At 48.2% G+C, this 22,500-nt stretch overlaps 1 protein-coding gene across 1 annotated transcript; it reads left to right on the forward strand.

Annotated features, from left to right (window-relative positions):
* The first annotated feature begins 229 nt into the window (after positions 1–229).
* On the forward strand, positions 230–22,100 carry TNFSF8 (TNF superfamily member 8). Its single transcript, XM_068211474.1, has 4 exons — positions 230–873; positions 8,059–8,104; positions 19,361–19,432; positions 20,033–22,100. The coding sequence occupies exons 1-4, from the start codon at positions 679–681 to the stop codon at positions 20,422–20,424; spliced, it is 705 nt and encodes a 234-aa protein (XP_068067575.1). The 5' UTR covers positions 230–678; the 3' UTR covers positions 20,425–22,100.
* Positions 22,101–22,500: the final 400 nt, after the last annotated feature.

Genomic DNA, 22,500 nt, shown 5'->3' on the forward strand with positions numbered 1-22,500 from the left:
CAGATGTTCCTCATAAGTCCTGCCCTTGGTGCCTTTTTCACCACCTTGGTTGCCCTCCCTGGACACAACCCTCAGAGTCCAATATCCTTGTCCTGCTGAGGTGCCCAAAACTGCTCCCAGCACTCGAGGTGAAGGGCAGAGCAGGTCCATCTCCTCCCTCCGTCCCCTGGCTGGTGACGCTGTGCTTGGGGCACGCCAGGGCACAGTGGAGCTGCCCAAAGACCACCCGTGGATGCAGAGCTCTGGAGGTGGCTCCCTGTTGGGAGGCAGCAGAGGTTTCAGTGCACAACAGGAAGGCAGAGCTCGGGGTGACTCCCTGAGCCCAACTGCAGCTGCACGGAGTATAAAATGAAAGAGAATTTGCAGGTCTCCCCATTTCACAGCCTGGGGCGGGGGATCTGCTGTCTGTGCACCTTGTGACATCAGAAACCTCGGCTGCAGCACAGGACCTCGGCGGAGAAATCCCTGAGCAAGAACATGAAGCTCCTTCCCCTGCTCACAGCTGCGTCCTGCCTCACGCCCCCGGGGCCCTCTCTTTGTACAGCAACTGATGAAGTTTTTTTTCCAGATCACATGAGCCAGGATGAAGGGGGAAAATCCTGCCAGGAGCAGAGATGGGCTGCAACTTGAACCTGACCAAGGGGAGACACAGAGCAGTTCCTGGAGAGCTATATAAGAATGTGCCAGGAACAGGAGCAAACACTTTCTCAGGCAAAGGACTCGCATGAATCAGCCATGAATGTGAATGAAGACACTGTTCCCAGGAGGCTTGGAGCCACTAACAAAATCTGTTTGTATTTCATCATCGCCACCCTGGGTGTGTTGCTTGTCTTTGCCTTGGCTACCATCATGGTCTTGGTCGTCCAGAGGACGGTAAGAGATTGATTCTCTCTTCTCTTCTCTTCTCTTCTCTTCTCTTCTCTTCTCTTCTCTTCTCTTCTCTTCTCTTCTCTTCTCTTCTCTTCTCTCTTCTCTTCTCTTCTCTTCTCTTCTCTTCTCTTCTCTTCCTCTTCTCTTCTCTTCTCTTCTCTTCTCTTCTCTTCTCTTCTCTTCCCTTCCCTTCCCTTCCCTTCCTTCCCTTCCCTTCCCTTCCTTCCCTTCCCTTCCTTCCCTTCCTTCCCTTCCCTTCCCTTCCCTTCCCTTCCCTTCCCTTCCCTTCCCTTCCCTTCCCTTCCCTTCCCTTCCCTTCCCTTCCCTTCCCTTCCCTTCCCTTCCCTTCCCTTCCCTTCCCTATTCTGTGGCCAGAGGAACGGTTTCTACCTCTGTTATAAATGCACACACCCATGAATTAGGGGAAAGATGAAACACAGATAAAAGAACTTCAGGAAAAGAGGACCTTTCTCCATAGATAACATTAATTCTTGGCATGCAGTTGCCACTCTGTAAATGGAAAGAGAAGACTCCTGATCCAAGGTGCCAAGCAGCCTCTGTCCCACCTGGTTTAATGTGTGTCTCCTCTTGGTGCTTTGGAGAGCAACCAGTTCTTGAGAAGGTTTGGTCTGGTCCTCTGAAATGGATTGCAGCAGGGACATGCCACAGCTCTGTGTGACACCCTGTGCTGCTGCCTGCTGATGTGGTGTGGCAGAGCTGTCCTGAAGCACCCAGAGCAGTGCTGGGGGCCAAGGAAGTCCCTCATGCCCCCTGTCCCCTCAGTCCTGCCTTGGGTGCGATTTTTAAGGCACAACCAGAGTTGTAGAAAGGATATCAGTGACACAAGGTCACACACACAACTCTTCCCTCTACCAACAGTCACTTTAGCTTCTTAAAATAAAGACTACTTTCAAATGGATCTGGGGTTGATGGGGAACCAGTGACAGCCAGAGCAGAGATAGATGGTTGTGAGGATAAAAAGTGAATTTCTGACCTTGTAGGGGCATTACCATCAACTTTACCAAGGTAAAATGTCAGGTTAGAAGTTTTATAGTCTCTGAAATCTTATTGCAAAAATCAAAGTGCTGAGCTACCCCCACTACTGTTCATAGAGGGAAAGCTCCAGCACAGAGCTGCTGGAGGAACTGGCCATGGAAAACAAAATATGATCCTTTGACTCAATATTTTCTCTTGCTAAATTTACCCTGTGCAATTTGTGTGCCCGTGTATGCACATTACCCAGAAATTAAAGCAGGAAGCCTTGACTGATACTCCTTCAAGAGAGGAATCATTTACCTGTAATCAGTGTTCTCCCAAAAGAGAAGCACTTTGAGGACAGTTACCATGAGACATGGGGCTTTTTAAGTGAGAAATAGTGGGCTATCAGGGGAGATCTTTAAAATAACAGTCTAGGTAATTACAGACTTGCCACAGCTTTTCTGTATAATGAGGTTTTCATTTGTACTGATTATGGAAGCAAGCATTAAATCACCTCTCCATCAGGAGAAAGCAGTTACAGGAGTTGCCAGAGGAACAAGATTGCTGAAAGAGCCAAGGTTTTGACTTAAAAGAGTAATGACACCATTGCAGCTGCTTTGAAAACGAGCTTGGCTGAAGGAGGAAATACGAAGCTGAGGGGTGTGAGGAACAAATAAAATCAAGCAGCAATTTTACGCTGTGAGGAGAATTTGGCAGTGAAACACAAATTGTGTTTTGCTCTCAGGAAGTTCAGAAGCCGAACAGTCTTCCCCCATCTGTGCCTGGTCCTGAGGAGAGAACAAGTCCTCTCCCAGAGCAGAGCAAAGAGTTGGCTCTGTGGGACAGGTTCCACAGGGAAGTCCAGGCTTGCTCCAGAACACCTCAGCTCTTGGCTGCACTGTCAGAGTGAGGCTGGGCTCGGAATCTTTTGGGAATCTGAGTATCTCCAGCACTGACCACCAGCACCTGAGGGGCTGGGAAACCCTTGGAGCCCTGAGCTGCTGTAGGGATCAGAGCACCACCAGCTGACTTCATTGTTTTCTCTATAAGTCTGACAAAAGGACCAACATTTTGTGCCATCATCTCCTGGGGACAATGAGGTTTTCCCTCCAGATGTTCCCAGCTGATTGTGTGAGTGGTCCCTGAGTTCAGGGGCAGCTTCACACCCTGCTCTGCTGAGCTGAGAGAGAAGCTTTTATTTCCCTCTGTTCCAAGGGGTGTTTGGGGGTCACAGGGACAATGCAAGGGTTGGACCCTTGGGTGCCACAGCATTAAGAGGCTTGTGGTGACAAGATCACTCTGTCCCTGCCCCCATCACAGACTGCCTTTTGATGAATTCATAATTGCCTAATTTAAGTTGAAGGAAGACAGATTGGGAAAGGAAAATCAAACTCTGCAGAAACCAGGCACTTGCAACCCCCACAATCTGGGTGCTCCAAAGAAGGGAAACACAACATGAAAGGCTGAATGAAAAAGGCAACTATGATTCAAAGCTGCTTCTCTGAATCCTACAGCACCTCTACCAGAGATTATCACACCTCCCCACTTTCCAGCACCCCAAGAAATTTCCTTTACGCCTTGTTTTTAAGAAGGGTGGCACAGCATGTTAGTGCCATATCTGGGAAGGGTCAATTTTAGAGCTAAACTCTGTTTTTTTGGAACTCTTTGCAGTGCTGAAGTCAGTTCATTTCTTCAGCTTTCATCTGCAGAACGACTTGGCTTCAGGCCATTGTTGGTCTTTCACAAGTGACTCAATTTTCCTCTGGAATGAGCATAGTCTCTGTAAGGTGGTCTGGAGCCATCATATTTCTTCTTAACACTGTTTATAAGTGTGTTATAAACACACCTTGTGCCTGCCGCATTCACTGCTGGATATATGTGTATATACCCACCTCTGGAGATACTTGTGTGTTTAGAGAGAGACGTGGCAAACCAGTGACAGAGAATGGGACAGGAAGGGCTGGAAAATGTCATTTTAAGGCACACAGACCCTCACAAGTCTGGTGCTGTACAGAAAGGTTCATCAGACACCTGGGCCTCCCACTAACAAATTGTGTGGATGTCCGGAGTCCATGATCTGGGTTAGTCCATCACTGCTCTGGGTTTTGTAGACTCCATCTATTGAACCTCTAAATTGTGTGGGGAAAACCTTTTTATCACCAGCAAATACTAAAGGTCAGAGCAGGTTTTTCTATTTGCTGATCTGCTCTTTAAGGCTGTTAAGAACCTTTAGCAGTAGATTTGTGAATGACTCATACAGCAGCCAGCACAACCCTGCACTATTTATTGCGGTTTTGTCTCCTAAAAGCTCATTTTGGCCCTAGGTGCCCCACTCAGGGCTTGTTGGCCCCCTCTTGTGGCAACCCTGACAGACAGGAAGATAAAATTTTAGAAATAAAATAAAATTAAAATACTGAAAATTCCTCTAAAAGCAGATTTCCCATTCGTTGAGCACTACAGAAAATCCACTGAGGAATTTTAGGAGAAAACTGGCCTGGCCCAGCTCTTGCTGTGGATGTTCTGTGCAGTGACAGTCACCTGCTGTCTGGAAGTGCCACTTTGACAGCTTTGGTCAGCACAGGAAAAACTGATTTTCACTCTGTTTCCTGTGAAGCTCATTATCAGATGAAGGACAGTGGGGACAGTGCTCTGCTTCCTGCACTCTCATGTCCAGCTTCAACCTTTGCCTCCTGGCACCTCAGGGGGAAGTGCCCCCATCTTCTTCCCCAGCCAGAGCTGGGTTGTAGAATAAATCCCAGAATGATTGAAAAGACCTCCAAGAGAATCAAATCCAAGCTGTGCTCAATCCCTACCTTGTCCCCAGCCCAGAGCTCTGACTGCCACCTCCAGCCCTTCCTGGGACACCTCAAGGGATGGGCACTCCAAACCTCCCTGGGCAGCCCCTGCCAATGTTTAATCACCCTTTCCATGGGGAAATTCCTGCTCAAATCATGGTGGTTAAAGGCTGAGCAAAAACACGGGAGAGCCTTGGGGCTTCTTTTTAAGTTGAAGCATTTCCTTTGAGGGCAGGGGACCAAAGAGCTCCTCCCCACAGAGCTGCAAGGAGGAGATGCTCCCTGGCCCAGTCGCCCTGAGCCCAGGCCCATTGTGGGGTCTGTGGTTTGGGGGAACTTCCTTGGACTTTCTAGAGGTAGAAAAAGACTTCACAGAATCCCAGACTTGTCTGGGCTGGAAGGGACTTAAAGCTCATCCCATCCCACCCCTGCCATGGCAGGGACACCTCCCACTGTCCCAGGTTGCTCCCAGCCCTGTCCAGCCTGGCCTGGGACACTTCCAGGGATCCAGGGGCAGCCACAGCTGCTCTGGGCACCCTGTGCCAGGGCCTGCCCACCCTCCCAAGTGTCAGAGGTGTCTGGTTCAATGAATATTCACTGTTGTGACCCAGGAATTGAAAATGACCCTTTATTCTTCCTCAGCTTGAGAAAGTTTCTTGTAAAATGATTAAGGGAAAGAAGAAATAAATCACTTTCCCTGGCACCTGATTATCATTTTCGCTAATAAAGCAAACTCAAATTATTCTGCTTGCTGAGGAAAGACTAAGCTTCTTCATCACCAGCCCCCAGATAATTCCAGACAGGGAGAAATTTGTTGTCTTGAAGTTTTTCTGAGCTGGCACTGTAGAATTTAATCTGTTTGGGCTCCTCCTGTGCACTTCTTTGCATTCCAAATGACAGCATTACATGTGATATTCTTGCTGCTGGAAAAGAAAGAAAAAATACCAGTAATATTTCAAAGGAAGTCCTAAAGGTTTATTTCAGTATCTACTCAATTGTCACTAAAATAAATTGCTTTGGTATGTGCTGATTTTACTCGCTTGGAGCCTTTCCAGGTGAGAACACAATGCCTTTAGTCCATTTTAATTTTGTTTTTATGTCCTGAGTGCAGAGCAGGCTCTGAGCCACCAGCAAGGCAAACATCTCCCTGGCTGTCTGATTTCGTTGAGTGCAATCTCACTGGGGGCAGAGCATTCTTTTTCTGTCACCTAAAACATCCCGAATTTTCCACAGAGAACAGGAACATTCAGATATTGCATTGAACAGCAACACCTCCCTGTGCCCTGAGTGTGTGTGAGACAACAGCCCAGGGCAGGGGCAAGGGAAGGGGCTGAGAGGTCTTGGAAGAGATTCCTGGGAGTGTTTTCAGCCCAAACCCTGCTCAGTTTAACATTTGGTGATATGTGATGAGATCCATGAGAGTTCCCAAGGGAGGATGTTGTCTCAGGGCCAAAAAGCTTGGAGATATCTATTTTTTCAAATTCCATCTCTGAGTTCCTGTTCTTCTGCTGCCCAGCACCTCCCTGCACAGCTCAGGAAGGTCACCTGGAGAAATATTGGCTCAACAGGCGACTCTGCCCTGCCTTACACAGGCAGCGTGTAAGGCCCACAGGAGGTGTGGGGAGACAAAATGAACAAATTACAGTTCTCCAAACTCCTGGAGAATCACAGAATCATTCAAACTGGGAAAGAGCCCAAAGATCAGTGAGTCCAGCCATTAACTTGTCACTGCCCAGTCCCCTGGGAGCAGCTTTGCCACCTCTGCAGGACACAGCATTTGGCATCAGACCAAAGCATAACAACTCTCTGCTGGGAGCAGATGCAGCTCCACACTCCACTGCTGTTCAAAACATAGCCACATGAAGCCAAAATCTAATTAAAACCTTCCTAAACATTTAAGATTAGAACATTAAGTACCACAAACAGATCCAGCTTCACACACAGAAATGAGGTGTTTGTGCTGTAACAGCACTATGGATGAAGCTGTTCCCACCACAGCATTGCCATATTTCTCCCAGGAGATATCAGATCTTGTCTTAAAGCTGGTACAGCTTCCCAAATTTCTCCTTCCTGGGTATCCTGGTGAGTCACTGAACAGGGAAGTGCTCAGGCCACCAAGTCTGACAGGGTTCAAGGAGCAGCTGGGAGAGGTTTTAGGTTCTGTGGTTTAATTTTAGGTAAGTGAGGAGCAGGGAGAAGGACTTAATGGATCCCTTCCAATATGCCAAGCTGGACCTGGCCTGATTAGCCTGCACAATTAGCCCAGGTAATTTGCACCCAGGTAAGAGGAGCTGGTTCAGCCCAGCCTGAGCAAAGCCCACTCTGTGTCACTGGAATCCCTGTGGGATCAGCCAGGGTGAGACTGGAGGGATGTGACACACAGTGAGGAGCTATGGGAATTAATCACACAGACTCCATTTTCTTCATGGTGGAAAAAACCCTCTTTATTCACATATCTCCTTTTCATACAGTTTTACAGACCTCGTGTGTGACTCCCATTGGTCAGGAGCTTTCTTGCCAATTCCTTTATTGCTCGTTAACAAGTTGTTATTCTCTATTAATTGGTCACTCAAACCCTCGGTGTGTACCTGCAGGGACACTTGTTTGTGAGAGATAGTTTTCATTTTTCTATCTAACAGTGTAAAACCAGTTTATACAGGGGTAAGATGTTTTTCACCCAGGAATAGATTGCTATGCTCATGAACTGCTCACACCAGGATTGCTTTCACATGGGAACCTGCACAGTGCTGGCTTGACTTAGAAGAAAGGACAGGCCAGCCAGAGCAGCCCTGATTTTATATGGCTTTTCTTTATAATTTTTCTACCTTACTGCAACAAGGAACTCCCAGTGCTCTCCTCAGCTGTTGGGAGAATATTTTGCTCCTTGAGGGCATTGCTGGACATTTATGAGCTGCCCTGAGCTCTGGGGTGTGTGTTTGGGTGACAGAAAGGTGTCATCAGAGGAACCCTGCTGCATTTCACCCCTGAAGTTGGTTTTTTGGGAATTTCTCATGTCATGCTGATTGAGGATAATTTCCTGTGCCATTTTCACCCTTGGTTTTACATCTCAGCAAGAAGTAGGAGGAGAAGTGAAACAGGACATCACTGTCACCTGTTTGGGGCTTTAATGATCTTTCCCAGGCACTTGGCTCTCCAGGCTGTCCAGTCCCACTCTGTCCTACTCTCTCCAAGCCTTGAAAGATACAGAGAGGGGTTTTTAGGACTTGGGCTTTTGAAACAGCCCCAACAGAACCCACATCATTTTCTTACTGCACTGAGAGAATCTGACTGTGTCAGAAATATTGATTTTCTGTGTTAGAAAAAAAACCAAAAATGTTTCAGATCCACAGTTGCACTTGAAATGAGCATTTCCTATTCCCAAAATAATCCATCTCTACTCTTTCTTCTCTTTCAGGTAGCTGATCCTGCCATGGAGGGCATCAAAAAACCCATCAGGACAGGTAAGACCCCTAAACAACACAGGCAATTTGTCATATCTGTAATGCAAATATTGGTCAGGGTCACAAGTCAATTGTGCACATCTTAACATTTCCAATAAAGTGGTGGAGGGAAAATTGAAAATGAGAAAAAAGCTTTCAAATTACTCAGTACATCCAGGAACCAGCGCATGGCTGAGGAAATAAATATTTCTGAATGTGCCCTGGGGTGTCTGTTCCAAAGAGCTTTTTGCCAGGACATGTCAACATCATTCTGATTTTAAGGTTTTAGTTTAAATGCTGTCTCTTGCAAATATATGTAAAGCCCTCGTCTTCACGAGGGAGGGGTGAAAATGTGTTCCACCTGTCCCAAAACAGCTCCTGGTTTGAGGGGAAAAGGGAGAAGGGAGTGGGTGGGTCAAGAAGGCACAAGGGGAGACCAGCAGCAAAAGGCACAGAGCAAAGAACTGGAACAGGCAGAGTGTGAGCACAGAGAGCCTGAAATAAGAAAATCTGTCTAACAGAGACAATTTACCAAGATTCTGCTTTGCCTTAGCATGAATCAGGAGCACTGTTCATGTCACTGACACTGTTCGTGTCCCTGACTCTGCCTCACACAGATCTCAGCACCAATATTTGACTCCTTGCAAAAGCAAGTTGGTGCCCAGTCCCAGAGGGCAGGAGATGCCATTGCCTCCACCCCAGTGGGGAAATGAAGCCCCGTGTTCATCCAGAGCTGGAGCAGAAGGGGAGATTGAAGGAAACCAGGACTGTTCAGCTGGAGCAGGCTGAGGGCAGAGCTCCCCGGGGGCTGCAGCTCCTCCCGAGGGGCAGCTCCCATCTCTGCTCTGGGACAGGGACAGGAGCCAGGGAACGGCTGGGGCTGGGCCAGGGCAGGTCAGGCTGGAGAGCAGGAAAGGTTCTTCCCCCAGAGGGTGCTGGCACTGCCCAGGCTCCCCAGGGAATGGGCACGGCCCCGAGGCTGCCAGAGCTCCAGGAGCATTGGGACAGCGCTGCCAGGGATGCCCAGGGTGGGGTTGGTGGGGGTCTGGGCAGGGCCAGGGGCTGGGCTGGGTGATCCTGGTGGGTCCCTCCAGCTCAGGACATTCGGTGCTTCCAGAATTCTAAGTAAGAGGAGCCCAAGGTCTGGAGAGTCCCAATCCCACAATCACCTTTTCTGCAGCTGCATTTTTGCAGCATTTGGACACCCCCACTCCATTTTGGGTAACTTCTGAATCCCTGACTCTCCCGTGCTGGGCTTGTTTCACAGCCCACAGCTCCCCAAGCAGTCCCTGCGTGTCCCCATGTCCTTCCTGAGACCCTCACATCTTGCCTGACCATCACTTTTTGTAAGTTCTAACATTCCTGTAACCTGGAGGAATTTTCTTTTCCCCTTAGGCTCTCCCTAAGCACACACACTGCTTTCTCTCTAGCAACCTAAGCATCCCCTTAAATCTTCTTAAGCCTTTCTCAAGTCTTTTTGTGCTTTATTTTGTATCCGAAGAGGCTCAGAAATAGAGCAGGATCTGAAGGTACGGAGCGTTATGATCCACAGAGGAGGAGCCACAGAGGTTGTACCTGTAGGTCAAGCAAAGCACAAGGGGTAGGGGCATTCCCAGGGCAGGGAGAGAGATGTCACTGCCCCAAAAGTCCATTTATAGTTATATTTCTATTATTTATATTTATTTTTTATTTATATTAATTATATAAAATAAAATTTAAATTTAAAATTAAAATGAAAATAAATAATTATTAATCATCAATTTATTAATATTGTTGACTTTAGTTTATATAATATTATTAATAATTTCATGTTTATGTAATATTTATATAAAGATTACATATATTATATATTATATATTTATATAATATATAAATATAAAATTATAAATAAATTTAAATTATAATAAATAGAAATTTATAAATATATTTTAAATGTATTCAGAATATAAAAAACAAATTTATATTATTGATTTATATTTATATGAAATAAAATAATATATATAGATATATATATACCATATATAAACCATATATATATACACACACACACACACAATTTTATTTCAGCTCAAGCAACTCATGCAGTTGTTTTTGCTCCTCACCAGCAGCTGGCAGGTGCCAGGGAGGAGCAGTGTGCTGTCCCCTGGCATGGCCAGGATGCTGTTTCATCAGCCAGTACATTTGTCTTTAGGTCCATGTCAATCCCAGGCAGCCTGTTGCTCTGAATTCCCGAATTCTGCTGCTCAGTCTGAGATGATGCCATTAGTGAAGGACCGAAGTGGGTTGAGAGTGAGAGCCCACATGAGGAAGAGCTGCTGAAAGCTGGTTTTAGTGGATTGAAATGCTCTCCCAGCCCATCAGTCTCTACCGGAGGGTAACAGAGCATTCAAGTGTGAGCAAATTGGCAGGGCCTTTTATTTTCCTCTTAAAATGCATAAAGCAGAGCTTATTAATTATCAGCAAAGAAGAGAGACGGGGGAGACTTTGAGGTGGTCAAAGAATCCAATTTTACTGTGGGATACAAATGCTTATCTACTATTTTAGGGAGACTAGTAATGTTTTACTACAATGACTGGGTTAAAGATCACATAAACAAACATATACATTTTAAACATCTCTTGCTTGCAGAAGTCTGATGTAATTTTCTTTTTCTGGTAAACCCGTCAGATTGAATCTTCTTGCAGTCTTGATTTAATCCTCAAAGTTCTGTTTGCTCTTGCCAAGGCATTTTGTTTATCAAATCTCTTATGCTAATAAGGTCCAAAGTACTCTCTGTTGTGTGTACCCCAACAATTAATTAATATACCTAGTGGATAATTTACTGAGGGCCCCTCACAGGGAGCTCTGTCAGCTGCTGCCTGCTGGCAACCAAGCAGGGACTTGTGGCAACTGCTGCCAGGTCCTACCCAGAGACAGGAGCAGGAGAAACATTCAGGAAAGGTACTGAGCTGAGGCTGCAGTTGCTGTGGATTTAGATTTGGATCCATTCTGCCTCCCAGGCAGCCCAGATGGAAACTGGGTGTGGTTTGTAGCCATGAACCAGGACTCCTGCATTGTTAAAATGGGCAAGGGAGTGAAAAACCAGCATTGCCCAGCTGGGTGCTGGGCCTGACTCCAACCCTGTGTCACTGCCAGCATCTCAGGGATGGTCTGGGGGACACAGCCCCATCCCTGGAAGGGTCCAAGACCAGGCTGGACAGGGCTTGGAGCAGCCTGGGATAGTGGGAGGTGTCCCTGCCCATGGATGAGCTTTAAGGTCCCTCCCAGTCCAAACCATTCCATGATCCTGTGACACAAAATTCTGTGCTCGGTCCAGCTGAGGTCACTCAAGCAGAGACCTCACCGAGCTGCCAACAGGCAGCAACCCAGACCCAGCCACAACACAGATTAATTGTGTCTTATTAAAGCAGGGAGATGCAATGATTTAATTTAAATCTCCAATGAGATTATGTTCCATTGTTAGCTAAACACCAGTGGGCACTAAAGAAGATTTATGGGAGTCTTCCAGCCCTGACTCAGCTGTCAGGCCTCAGTGGATGGGCTGCAGGAATCCACAGGCACAGGCTGAGAGCGATGCAATGCAGCTCATTAAATGTTTGTGTGAGAAATGGGATCGGTCTCCTCCAATCCTCCGTGCCACTGTCGGTGCAGTACCTGAGCAACAGGGGGAAGGAATTAAATCCATCACCAAGTGTTTGTGAAATGTTCTTTCTGTGGAAGCATTTCTCTGCAGAAACTCATCCCCATTTCACAAATAACAAATCATCGATTAGTGTGGATCTGAGGAGTATTGTTATGTTCATTTTTTAGAGGGAAAATGAACTCACAGACAAATTGATGACCTGGAAAGGTACAGCCCTCATCATCTCCTTGCTGGCCTCTCCGAGCCTCATTTCACTGGGAATTGGGTAATCTGGGCTGATGGCTTTTCTTGTTATTTGAGCTGCAAAGATTTGGTATCAAAATCTCTTCTCATTTACAAAAGAGGAAAAACAAAAAAAAACCAAACAAAAAAAACCAAAACTGCAGATACAAATGAACACACACGCACACACAAGTTATAGGTATTTTTCTCTGACACTCGACAGACCAGGAAAAGAAATCCAGCACCCTTGTTTCAGTTTCAATGGGAAATATGTTCCCAAATAAAAATGTGGCTCTGAGAAATTAATATAATACAGGTGACAGTCATAAACCTGCTACTGTAGAGAAAATCAGGCTGAAGCCAATGGGCCAAGGAGCCTTTTCAGATTTGCAGCCATGTCTTAGAGGGCATTTTGGCCTTCTGCAACTTAATCTGATCCCAACATTATAAGAAGCAGATGAGGGAGCTGGAAAGGGGCTCAGCCTGGAGAAAAGGAGGCTCAGGGGGGACCTTGTGGCTCTGCACAACTCCTGACAGGAGGGGACAGCCGGGGGTCGGGCTCTGCTCCAGGGAACAGGGACAGGAGGAGAGGGAACGGCCCCAGGCTGGGCCAGGGCAGGCTCAGGGTGCACATCAGCAGGAATTTCCTCATGGAAAGGAGAAATTCAAGCCTTGGCAGGGGCTGCCCAGGGAGGTTTGGAGTGCCCATCCCTGGAGGTTTCCAAGGGACGGCTGGAGGTGGCACTCAGAGCTCTGAGGTGGGGACCAGGCACAGGGTGGATTTGATGATCCTGGAGGTCCTTTCCAAGCTCGATGACCTGTGATTGTGTGATGACACTGCAGGGCACTAGACACCAATCCCACAGCAGTGGGCTCCTCAGAAATGGGTATTTCACACTGAGGCCATAAAGGTTTGCCCCTTGTCAGCCTCAGTCCAGGGGGGTGTCTGGGTGCATAAATGTGACCCTGCCTGAGGCCAGGGCAGAGGAGTTGTGTTTCTCAGGTTGAAAAATCTGGGCAAGCCTGGGCTTGCAAATGCTAGAAAGAGTGCAGAGGCCTCCTGCAGGCCAGCATCAGGGGACATGCGCCACACACATGCAGGGTGGGCTGCTGGCTGAGGACATCACAACTGGGCTGATTGGTACTGCTCAGGATGCTCAGTGTTGGGTCTGCCCTCTCTCCAACACCTAAAACACAAGCTATATGTGAATATATATTAGTATATATCAATATACACGCACACAAACACACACCACACACACACACACATATATATATATGTATATATGAATAGCTCATGATATTATGTGTCCTTTGCTACACTGGCAAGCAGGCAGAGAATTGAAGAGTTCTGACCTAAAATTCCACGGGTTTGGCAGTACTCAGGTGTGCAGTGAGGGTCAGAGGTTCTTCCTAAATTTGGTGGGAAAAAAAGGGATATTTCTTTAATTTCTGGTTTTGGAAGGAAATTTGGCCAGCTGAGTTCAGTCCCCGTCAGACCTGAGTGGCAGTTCTGGGGCTCTCGAGGACCAAAGGCTCTCAGTGTGTGTGTGACAGGCACAGCCAGGAGCTGAGCCCAGAGCTCTGTCACGGAGCCCAGAAGGGGATGTCACCCAGCTGCCACTTGTCACAGCATCACAGGCTGGGCCAGTCCTTTGGCTGCTGTTTGCAGGGCACTGGACTGGCAGGAGAGAGTTAAAATTAGCTACAGGGACTTCAGGGTGTGGCTGCTGAGAAATAAAATGAGGCAAATGATGCTAACTCTGGCATGCTGACAGAGTTGTGTGACATCACCTTGCCTAATTCCATAAGCATTTAAATCTATGGGCGTTACAGAGGAATCAAAAGCTGTTTGTTGCCTGCTTTTACTTCTTTACCTCATAGAATAATTCAGGGTTTTGCCCTGCTCCTGTGCCTGCCCACACTCAGCCCCCAGCCAGAGGTGATGCCACCCCCACGGCAGTGGAATGTCACCCAGAGATGGCTGGGAGCAGGACAAGCCTCAGGAACCCCACCCAAGGGGCTTTCCTTGTCTGGGCAGCAGCACCTTCCATGCTGACAGAGCCACTTTCAGCTCGTGGTTTCAGTGCCCTTTGCTGGTGCTCCTGTCAGGCCCATCTCAGAGGTGGGGAAACTGAGGCAGGCAGCAGAGAGAACTTTCCCCGGCACAGTCACATCCTCTTGGACCTGTCTGGCAGCAGCCCATGCATCCTCATGTATCTGAGCCCTCGGCTTCCTGCTGGCTGGACAAGGTGCTGCTGTGTTTTGATGCTCTGAGAGAACCCCAGGGGTTCATTTTGCACCACAGGGGGAAATCCTGGGGGCTCAGTGAAATTGCAGCTTCTCTGAGATCCATTTCCCAGTCCTGTTTCCCAGTCCTGTTTCCCAGTCCCATTTCCCCGTCCCATTTCCCAGTCCCGTTTCCCAGTCCTGTTTCCCAGTCCCATTTCCCAGTCCCATTTCCCCGTCCCATTTCCCAGTCCCATTTCCCAGTCCTGTTTCCCAGTCCTGTTTCCCAGTCCCATTTCCCAGTCCCATTTCCCAGTCCCATTCCCCAGTCCCGTTTCCCAGTCCTGTTTCCCAGTCCCGTTTCCCAGTCCCGTTTCCCAGTCCTGTTTCCCAGTCCCATTCCCCAGTCCCGTTTCCCAGTCCTGTTTCCCAGTCCCGTTTCCCAGTCCTGTTTCCCAGTCCTGTTTCCCAGTCCCGTTTCCCAGTCCTGTTTCCCAGTCTCATTCCCCAGTCCCGTTTCCCAGTCCCATTTCCCAGTCCCATTTCCCAGTCCTGTTTCCCAGTCCCATTCCCCAGTCCCATTTCCCAGTCCTGTTTCCCAGTCCCGTTTCCCAGTCCCATTCCCCAGTCCCGTTTCCCAGTCCCATTTCCCAGTCCCATTTCCCAGTCCTGTTTCCCAGTCCCATTCCCCAGTCCCATTTCCCAGTCCTGTTTCCCAGTCCCATTTCCCAGTCCCATTTCCCAGCCCCTTTTGGCTCATTGGTGAAAAGCTGCATGGACCTCCTGGAAACAACCAGGCTCTTTTCCTTGGGGCTGCACCCTCTGGATGCCCATCCGACCATAAAAGGGGTCAAAAAGACAAAACTGAGTGATCTCCTGATATCTTCTTTAGGGTTTCCCCTCCCTTTCCCAGCAGATCTCCTTAAAGCAGATCTGCAGTGCCTGTGCCTCACAGCACACAGTGAAACCAGTGTGTTCTCCTTGGCCTTTTGCCCCAAGTGTAGCTTTGTCTTTCCTCCTCCTCACAGTATTTTTAAGCTTATCTAATCCCACTGATTGCAGAGGGATTACCTCTGATTTGCACCATGACTCGTGCAAAGCCAATTAGGAAATGTGAGCACATCCATCGATCAGTCCTGCAACTCTTGTAATTTCAGCCTCTCTTGGCTTGAGCGGAAATATTTCAGATAAAATAATTAACTTGAGAATTAAAAGTAGAAAATGGTTATAAAAGTTGTCTCAGCAGAGTGAGGACCAGACCTGTCTCTCTAAAACAATTTTTTTTCCATAATTTCCCTTCTGACTAATGCAGCTGATGTCACTGAATTTAAACGCAGACATACCAACCAATTTATTGCTGTCAGCAATAAATGTTAAATACAGCTCTGGAGATGCACAGTGCAGCCATATCAGAGAGGGGAGATCTTTAGAGAATCCATGGGCACCCTGAGCAGCTCAGGCCCAGCCAGGTCAGGGCAGCTCTGGGCAGGCTCAGCACCTGGCTTGGCACAGCTCACAGGGCTGCAGCCTCCAAGGGCTGCTTGTGCAGCAGGGGATTTTCAGCCTTTGGAGGGTAAACCCCCTAAATACCACTGAGTTTCCGAAATAATCTCCCCCTTCCTGCAGACACACGGAGTGTGAGTGGGGTTAGGATGCTGATTGTGTTACCAGACTCTTGTTATCACCACAACAGCTTTAGCTGAAATAAGGGCCAGAAGGGTTTTTGCCCATCCTAAGCCATATCTCCACATCTCTGCCCTCACTAAAACACCAGATTGACATGACTAACACCAGGAAAGTAGGCTTTGGTTTTTCTTTGGGGATTTCCAGAATGGTGAAGGGACTTTGGTACATAACTTACTCATTCTTGGAGAGCAGTGAGCTCCTGTTCACCACAAAAGTCTTTAAACTACTGTAATCAGAGAAATATTGCAATTTTTTTAAAGATATCCAGAGTTCCTCTCTCCAATGGAGAGTGCAAAAGGTGCGATATACACCACACCAACCCCCTCCAGCCAGGGGAACTTGGGTGTGGGACCAGCTTCTCCCTGATTTGTCCATCCTTGTTATCAAAACTCCCTTAGAAATCAGGTCATGTAGATACAGCAAGGGTCTGGAGATTTTAATCTCTTATCATTACCCCCAGTTTCAGGAATCCTATGAAACTTAAGATCCTTATCCCACTCTGCATATAAATAGAGCTCATGTTAGAATCATGGAAGCACAGAATATCCTGAGCTGGAAGGGACTGAAGAGATCATTCAGCCCAGCCCCTGGCCCTGCCCAGACCCCCACCAACCCCACCCTGGGCATCCCTGGCAGCGCTGGCCCAACGCTCCTGGAGCTCTGGCAGCCTCGGGGCCGTGCCCATTCCCTGGGGAGCCTGGGCAGTGCCAGCACCCTCTGGGGGAAGAACCTTTCCTGCTCTCCAGCCTGACCTGCCCTGGCCCAGCTCCAGCAGTTCCCTGGCTCCTGTCCCTGTCCCAGAGCAGAGATGGGAGCTGCCCCTCGGGAGGAGCTGCAGCCCCCGGGGAGCTCTGCCCTCAGCCTGCTCCAGCTGAACAATCCCAGTGCCCTCAGCTGCTCCTCCCGGGCCAACCCAGACCCTTCCCCATCCCCGTGTCTCTCCTTTGGACACTCTCTCACAGCTTTAGATCTTTCTTTTAATTGTGGTTCTCAAAAGTGCCCCCAGGGATTGAGGTGAGGCCACACCAGCAATTTGGGACATGTGAGGATCATGACACACAACATCTGATGTCAGGTTTTAGTAGGATTTAGTTTTTTGCATTAACTGACACTTCAGAGACCCTTGTAGGGTTGGGGATTGTGGTATCAGTTTTACAAACCGAGTCGCAGGAAAACTTCAGAGTTTTGTGTACCCTGGGAGAGGGAGTATAATGTGAAAAAGCTTTACTGAAACTCCTTCCTGCTTTATTCTTGGTGTTCAGCTGTGGAATAAAACACAGAAAATTCCCAATTTGCCATGTGAGCTCCTGTGCACTTCCACAGCCACAGCAGGGCCAGGAGATGTAAAGGAGAGCAAATGCAAGGAGAAATAACCATTCACTTGTCAGGTTGCAGCACTGGGGTATGCACGGTTTTCCTGAATCCATACCGTGTCTGTGTGTCCATCCACCTGTGGACCTAGGGGACAGTTCTGTGTCATGCAGAATAAAGACACAATAATCACAGAATCATTGACGGAATCCTAGAATGGTTTGGGTTGAAAGGACCTTAAATGTTATCTCATTCCAAACCCCTGCCATGGGCAGGACACCTTCCACTATCCCAGGCTTCTCCAAGCCCCGTCCAGCCTGGCCTTGGACACTTCCAGGAATGGATAATCAGTGCCATTAACTGAATATCCAGTATGGTGAGAGAAGGAAAAACTTACAGAGAGGATGGAAGGCAGGAATATGGAGGGAAAGGAGGTGAAATGCAACGGGGAAAAGTGGGGAGCAGGGTCTGGGATGCAGGAACTGGATCACAGGGATGAGGTGCCGGGATGCAGGGGATGGGACTCGGCTCCTCCTTGCGCTGCGGCCGCCTGCAGTGCCGGGCACGGCCGTGGGATGGAGCCGATCCCGCGGCCGTGGGATGGAGCAATTCCTGTGGCCGTGGGATGGAGCAGTCCGCGAGGCAGTGGGAGGGAGCAATCCCTGCATCCCGTGGGATGGAGCCATCCCAGCGTCGCGTGGGATGGAGCAATTCCCGCATCCCGTGGGAGGAAACATATCCCGCGGCCGTGGGATGGAGCAGTTCCTGTATCCCGTGGGACGGAGCAGTTCCCGTGGGATGGAGCAATTCCCGTGTCCCGAGGGATGGAGCAGTTTCCGAGGGATGGAGCAGTTCCCGAGGGGTGGAGCAGTTTCCGTGGGATGGAGCAGTTCCCGAGGGATGGAGCAGTTCCCGAGGGATGGAGCAGTTCCCGAGGGATGGAGCAGTTCCCGTGGGATGGAGCAGTTCACGTGTCCCGAGGGATGGAGCAATTCCCGAGGGATGGAGCAGTTCCCGTGTCCCGTGGGATGGAGCAGTTCCCGTGTCCCGAGGGATGGAGCAGTTCCCGTGGGATGCAGTAATTCCCGTGTCCCGAGGGATGGAGCAATTCCTGTGGGATGGAGCCGTCCCCGCGCGGCTCTGGCGGAGCAGTCCCGGCTCCTCCCCGTCCCGGGAGCATTCCCGGGAATGCTTTGGATTTGGGGAATTGCTGGGACAAGGCTGCTGCCCTAGGCTCGAAACCGCGGGGCCGGGGCGGGCGGGCCGTGCCCGCGGGGGGAGCGGGGCAGGAGCGCGGCCGGCTCGGCCCCTCCAGCAGCAGCTTTCGGGTCCTTGGTGCCCAGAGCAGCTGTGGCTGCCCCTGGATCCCTGGCAGTGTCCCAGGCCAGGCTGGACGGGGCTTGGAGCAGCCTGGGACAGTGGGAGGTGTCCCTGCCCATGGCAAGGGTGGCACTGGATGAGCTTTAAGATCCTTTCCAACCCAAAGCACTCTAGGATTATATGAACAACCTAAAGTCCTGGTGAAATCTACATTTTAACCGTGAGGGAACAGAGCAACATTCCAGAAGCACCCAAGGAGACATTTTCAGAACAATGTCCCACTTAAATGTTTAAAAGCTTCCTGTAATTGCACCACAAAAACAACTTGGTTAAATTAAGCTTACCTGCACATAATTTCTGTTTCATAGAATCAGAGAATCCCAAACTGGTTTGGGTTGGAAGGGACCTTAAAGCTCATCTTGTTCCACCCCCTGCCATGGGCAGGGACACCTTCCACTAATCCCAGGTTATTCCAAGCCCTGTCCAGCCTGGCCGTGCACACTGCCAGGGATCCAGGGGCAGCCACAGCTTCTCTGTGCCAGGGCCTGCCCACCCTCACTGTAATTCCTCCTTATATGAATTCCAAGTGCACCCTCTTCTAATTTAAAACCAACACTCCTATTTTCAAGAAGCAGGGTAAGGAATTTAATTTTTTCATGGCCGAGTGCTGCAATCTGCCAGAGCTTTAGGTTGTTATAGATTTACCAGTTAAGTGACACTGCTCTGAATTCCCGGGGCACATCAGATATTCTCAGCCAAGGAGTAAGAACCATGCTGGAAGTAGGGTACCAAGTGCTGGTTGCATTTTACAGTACCAAAATAAAAAAATAGTCAGGAGCGATGAGTTAATCTGTTGTTTTCTTCAGGTAACACCTTTGAAGACTATTTGAAAATCCAACAGAGTGTCCCAGACAAGGGAGCTGTTGCCTACATGAGAGGTCAGTGGGGAGTCCAGGGTGGGGGAAGAAGGTTGGGAAAGGGAATTTCAGAGCTGTCTGAAAAGCTGCTCATGTCATTCACACTGGGTTTAGTAGCAAATAGCCTTTTTGTCCAAATGGGCATTTTATAGGAAAAAAATTCCTTAGCTCTCCTGGAATGTGATTGGCAAACCCTTATCTGATCCTAGGACCCTTTTTTTTCAACTTGATAAACATAAATAAAAATAAAGATTTACCTTCTGCACATGCACAGAGGAATGTACACCTCCATGAACTGTACAATCTCCATGAATATGGAAAGTACATGAATGTACATCTCTATGAATTCCCTTCAAATGCCAAGTGGAGAAATAATGGAGATGAACACTCATGCATTTCGCTGACCCGGGTTTCCCGAGGGCTGAGTAAACCCTTGGAATTTTTAGTGTCCCACCTCCATGTGTGAGCTCCCAGCTGTCATTCCAAGAGTTTTCCTGGAGTTTCCTGCAGGAAACCACTGAGCAGGTGTCTCCTTTTAGCAGGAAACACTGCTGGAAGTGTCCTGGGGCTGAAGGGAGCTCAGTGGAGCTCAGAGCTAACAGCACTTTGCTTTCCCTCCAGTGTCCAGCTCAGTGAACAGCTCCAAGCTGAGCCTGGTGGAGAAGGGGACCTGTGAGGCCATCCAGTGCATGAGCCAGGAGCTGGTGATCAGGGAACAAGGCCTCTACTTAATCTTCTGCCACTTGAACTTTCACTTTCCCAACTGCTCCAAGAGCCCCATCGACCTCAAGATTGAGCTCCTGGTGAACGACAGGGTGGACAGGCAGACGTTGTCCACACTCTGTGCGTCGGAAACGTGCGAAGACAAGACTTTTAAGACTTTGCTCCAGCTGCACTTGACACACCTGAAAGTGGAGGACCGAATATCAGTAACACTGAACCATCCTGAATTCCTGAATGACGTTTCTCTTCCCAATGAAAACGTTCTCGGGGTCTTGAGGTACAGCGATTGAATGTGAGCAGCTCCCTGATCTCCCACTGCTGCCCAGACCCTTTCTCTGAACACCAGCAGCCTGCTTTTATGAGGCACCACCTTGGTTTAAATTTCACACCTCACCTCATCCCTACAGTGAACAAGGAACTTTGTGAGTGTCCCAGAAAAAAAAAACAACTCCAAAAGCCACACCTGCCAGGTTCCCTGGCTTGGCTCCGGGTGGGATTGTTGGAGTATCCAGCATATAACCCACCAAGGGTTCCTCGAAATAATCTGTGCAAACACAGACTAAAACCCAGACAGATCATGGTAAGAATCCACAACACGGAAATTTTTAGGGTCATAAACTTCTGGCACAATGCCTGTGCTCAGGACTTTGGGAAATCTGTTTAACTCTATTTTATGGAGTAGTTTTTTAACCTGGTCTTTCAAAAAACCCATCAATCAAAGCTAGTAGTCAAAGCTTTTCTTTACCACAGGCACTCAATGACAACTCTGGAGTAGATTCATTGTACAACAGCAGAAATTATGAATATCTTGACTCTCGGGCTGGTAGCTGAAACTCTGGGGCAGGACATAGGAGATTTGGGATTTACAGGATATTTTTGTGCTGCATTCTGCTATGGACTTTATGTCGTTTCTTTCAAGTGTCTTCCTTGTCACTATTTATCCATCTTTTCTATTTAAATATAAAGCTCTTTGGGACAGAGACTTTGTCTAAGCAGAGTCCTCAGCCTCTGTTCTCCCCTGGGGTTCTCAGACCTTTTCACATTAAACATTAAAACAGCAATGGAGTTGCCAATCTGGCAAACAGTAAAGTTCATTAGGATGCATTTTACTCAAGTGCTGCCCTGGCAGTTTGGCAGTCCCTGTGTGACACAGTCCACACTGGGCTGGGAATCTTCCTCCAACACCAGCACTTCCTGGAAAGCCAGGGCTCCAGACTTCCCCAAAGTCCAAACTTTCCCAAAGACAGTTTCAGACTGGCCCTCGGCTGAGAGCTGAGATGTTTGAGCAGGCCAGAGGATGGGTGGTATTTGAGCTTCTTTGGATGCCTGGAATATTTAAAGAATGCAGGATAAAAGAAGAATCTCAGACCCTCTTGTTTCATGAAATGCAGTAACCCAGACATTTATTTGCAATTTCATTCTTACAGTGCGGGGAGGGAAGGGACCAAGATGTTCCCAAAGCTGGTCCCAGTTCAGTCCTTCCCCTTTTCCCCTTTATCTCTGGGAACTCGGGAAAGCCTATTCTCACCATTATTGGAGTTTTTCCCCTTGCACAACTGACATTCTTCTCTGACTGCAGCTAGGCAAACTCTCCACAGCAAACATTTAGTCATAGACTGAGTTTCTGGCTCCAGAAACCCGGTGGTTTATCATCCAAGCTCAGTGGATGCTGGTGACTGATGTGGCTCAGTTTGTGTGAACACACTCCAAATATTCCTCAGAGCAGTAATTTCTTTCTTGTTTCACATCACCAGAAACTGATGGTGCATATCAATGAGGTTTAGTCTCATCCACCAGGTGACTTCAAATTACACCAGACACTTTCCAAAAGTCAGGAACAACTGATATGATTCACTGCTAGAGATACCCACTTTCTGTTCTGATGAACATTGATGCAAACAAAAATACCTTTTGCTGTTAATGACTCAGGGAAAATAAAAAAAAAAAAAAAAAAAAAAAAAGAAAACTGAATCAAAAAGAAAAAAAAAAAAAAAAACAAAAACCATGGATTTAGATTTCTCTTCTTTCTTTTTCTCTTAGCAAAGATAAATTTATTTTTATATGAGTCAGCTGACCCTGCCTATGACTTTGGAACCTCCTCTGGGATGTCCTCACCCCTCTGGGCCCTACAAATCCCTCATGTCTCTGAATAGAGATTTTAACTTCTATTTGCCTCCACTTTGATCCACACAACCAGTTTCCAGAGAAGTTAAAGCAAGCCTGGCAGTGAGGGATCATAGCTCCTGAATATAGAAGCAGTCAGTGAGTGAAAACATGCATCTCCTCACACATCCCACCACTCCTCCTCTCCCTCAAGGCTTTGAATTGAAAGAGAAAGGGCATTCTTTTAAAAATAAAGCAGCTCC

The sequence above is a fragment of the Anomalospiza imberbis genome, chromosome 21 (assembly GCF_031753505.1).
Source record: "Anomalospiza imberbis isolate Cuckoo-Finch-1a 21T00152 chromosome 21, ASM3175350v1, whole genome shotgun sequence".
NCBI lineage: Eukaryota > Metazoa > Chordata > Aves > Passeriformes > Viduidae > Anomalospiza > Anomalospiza imberbis.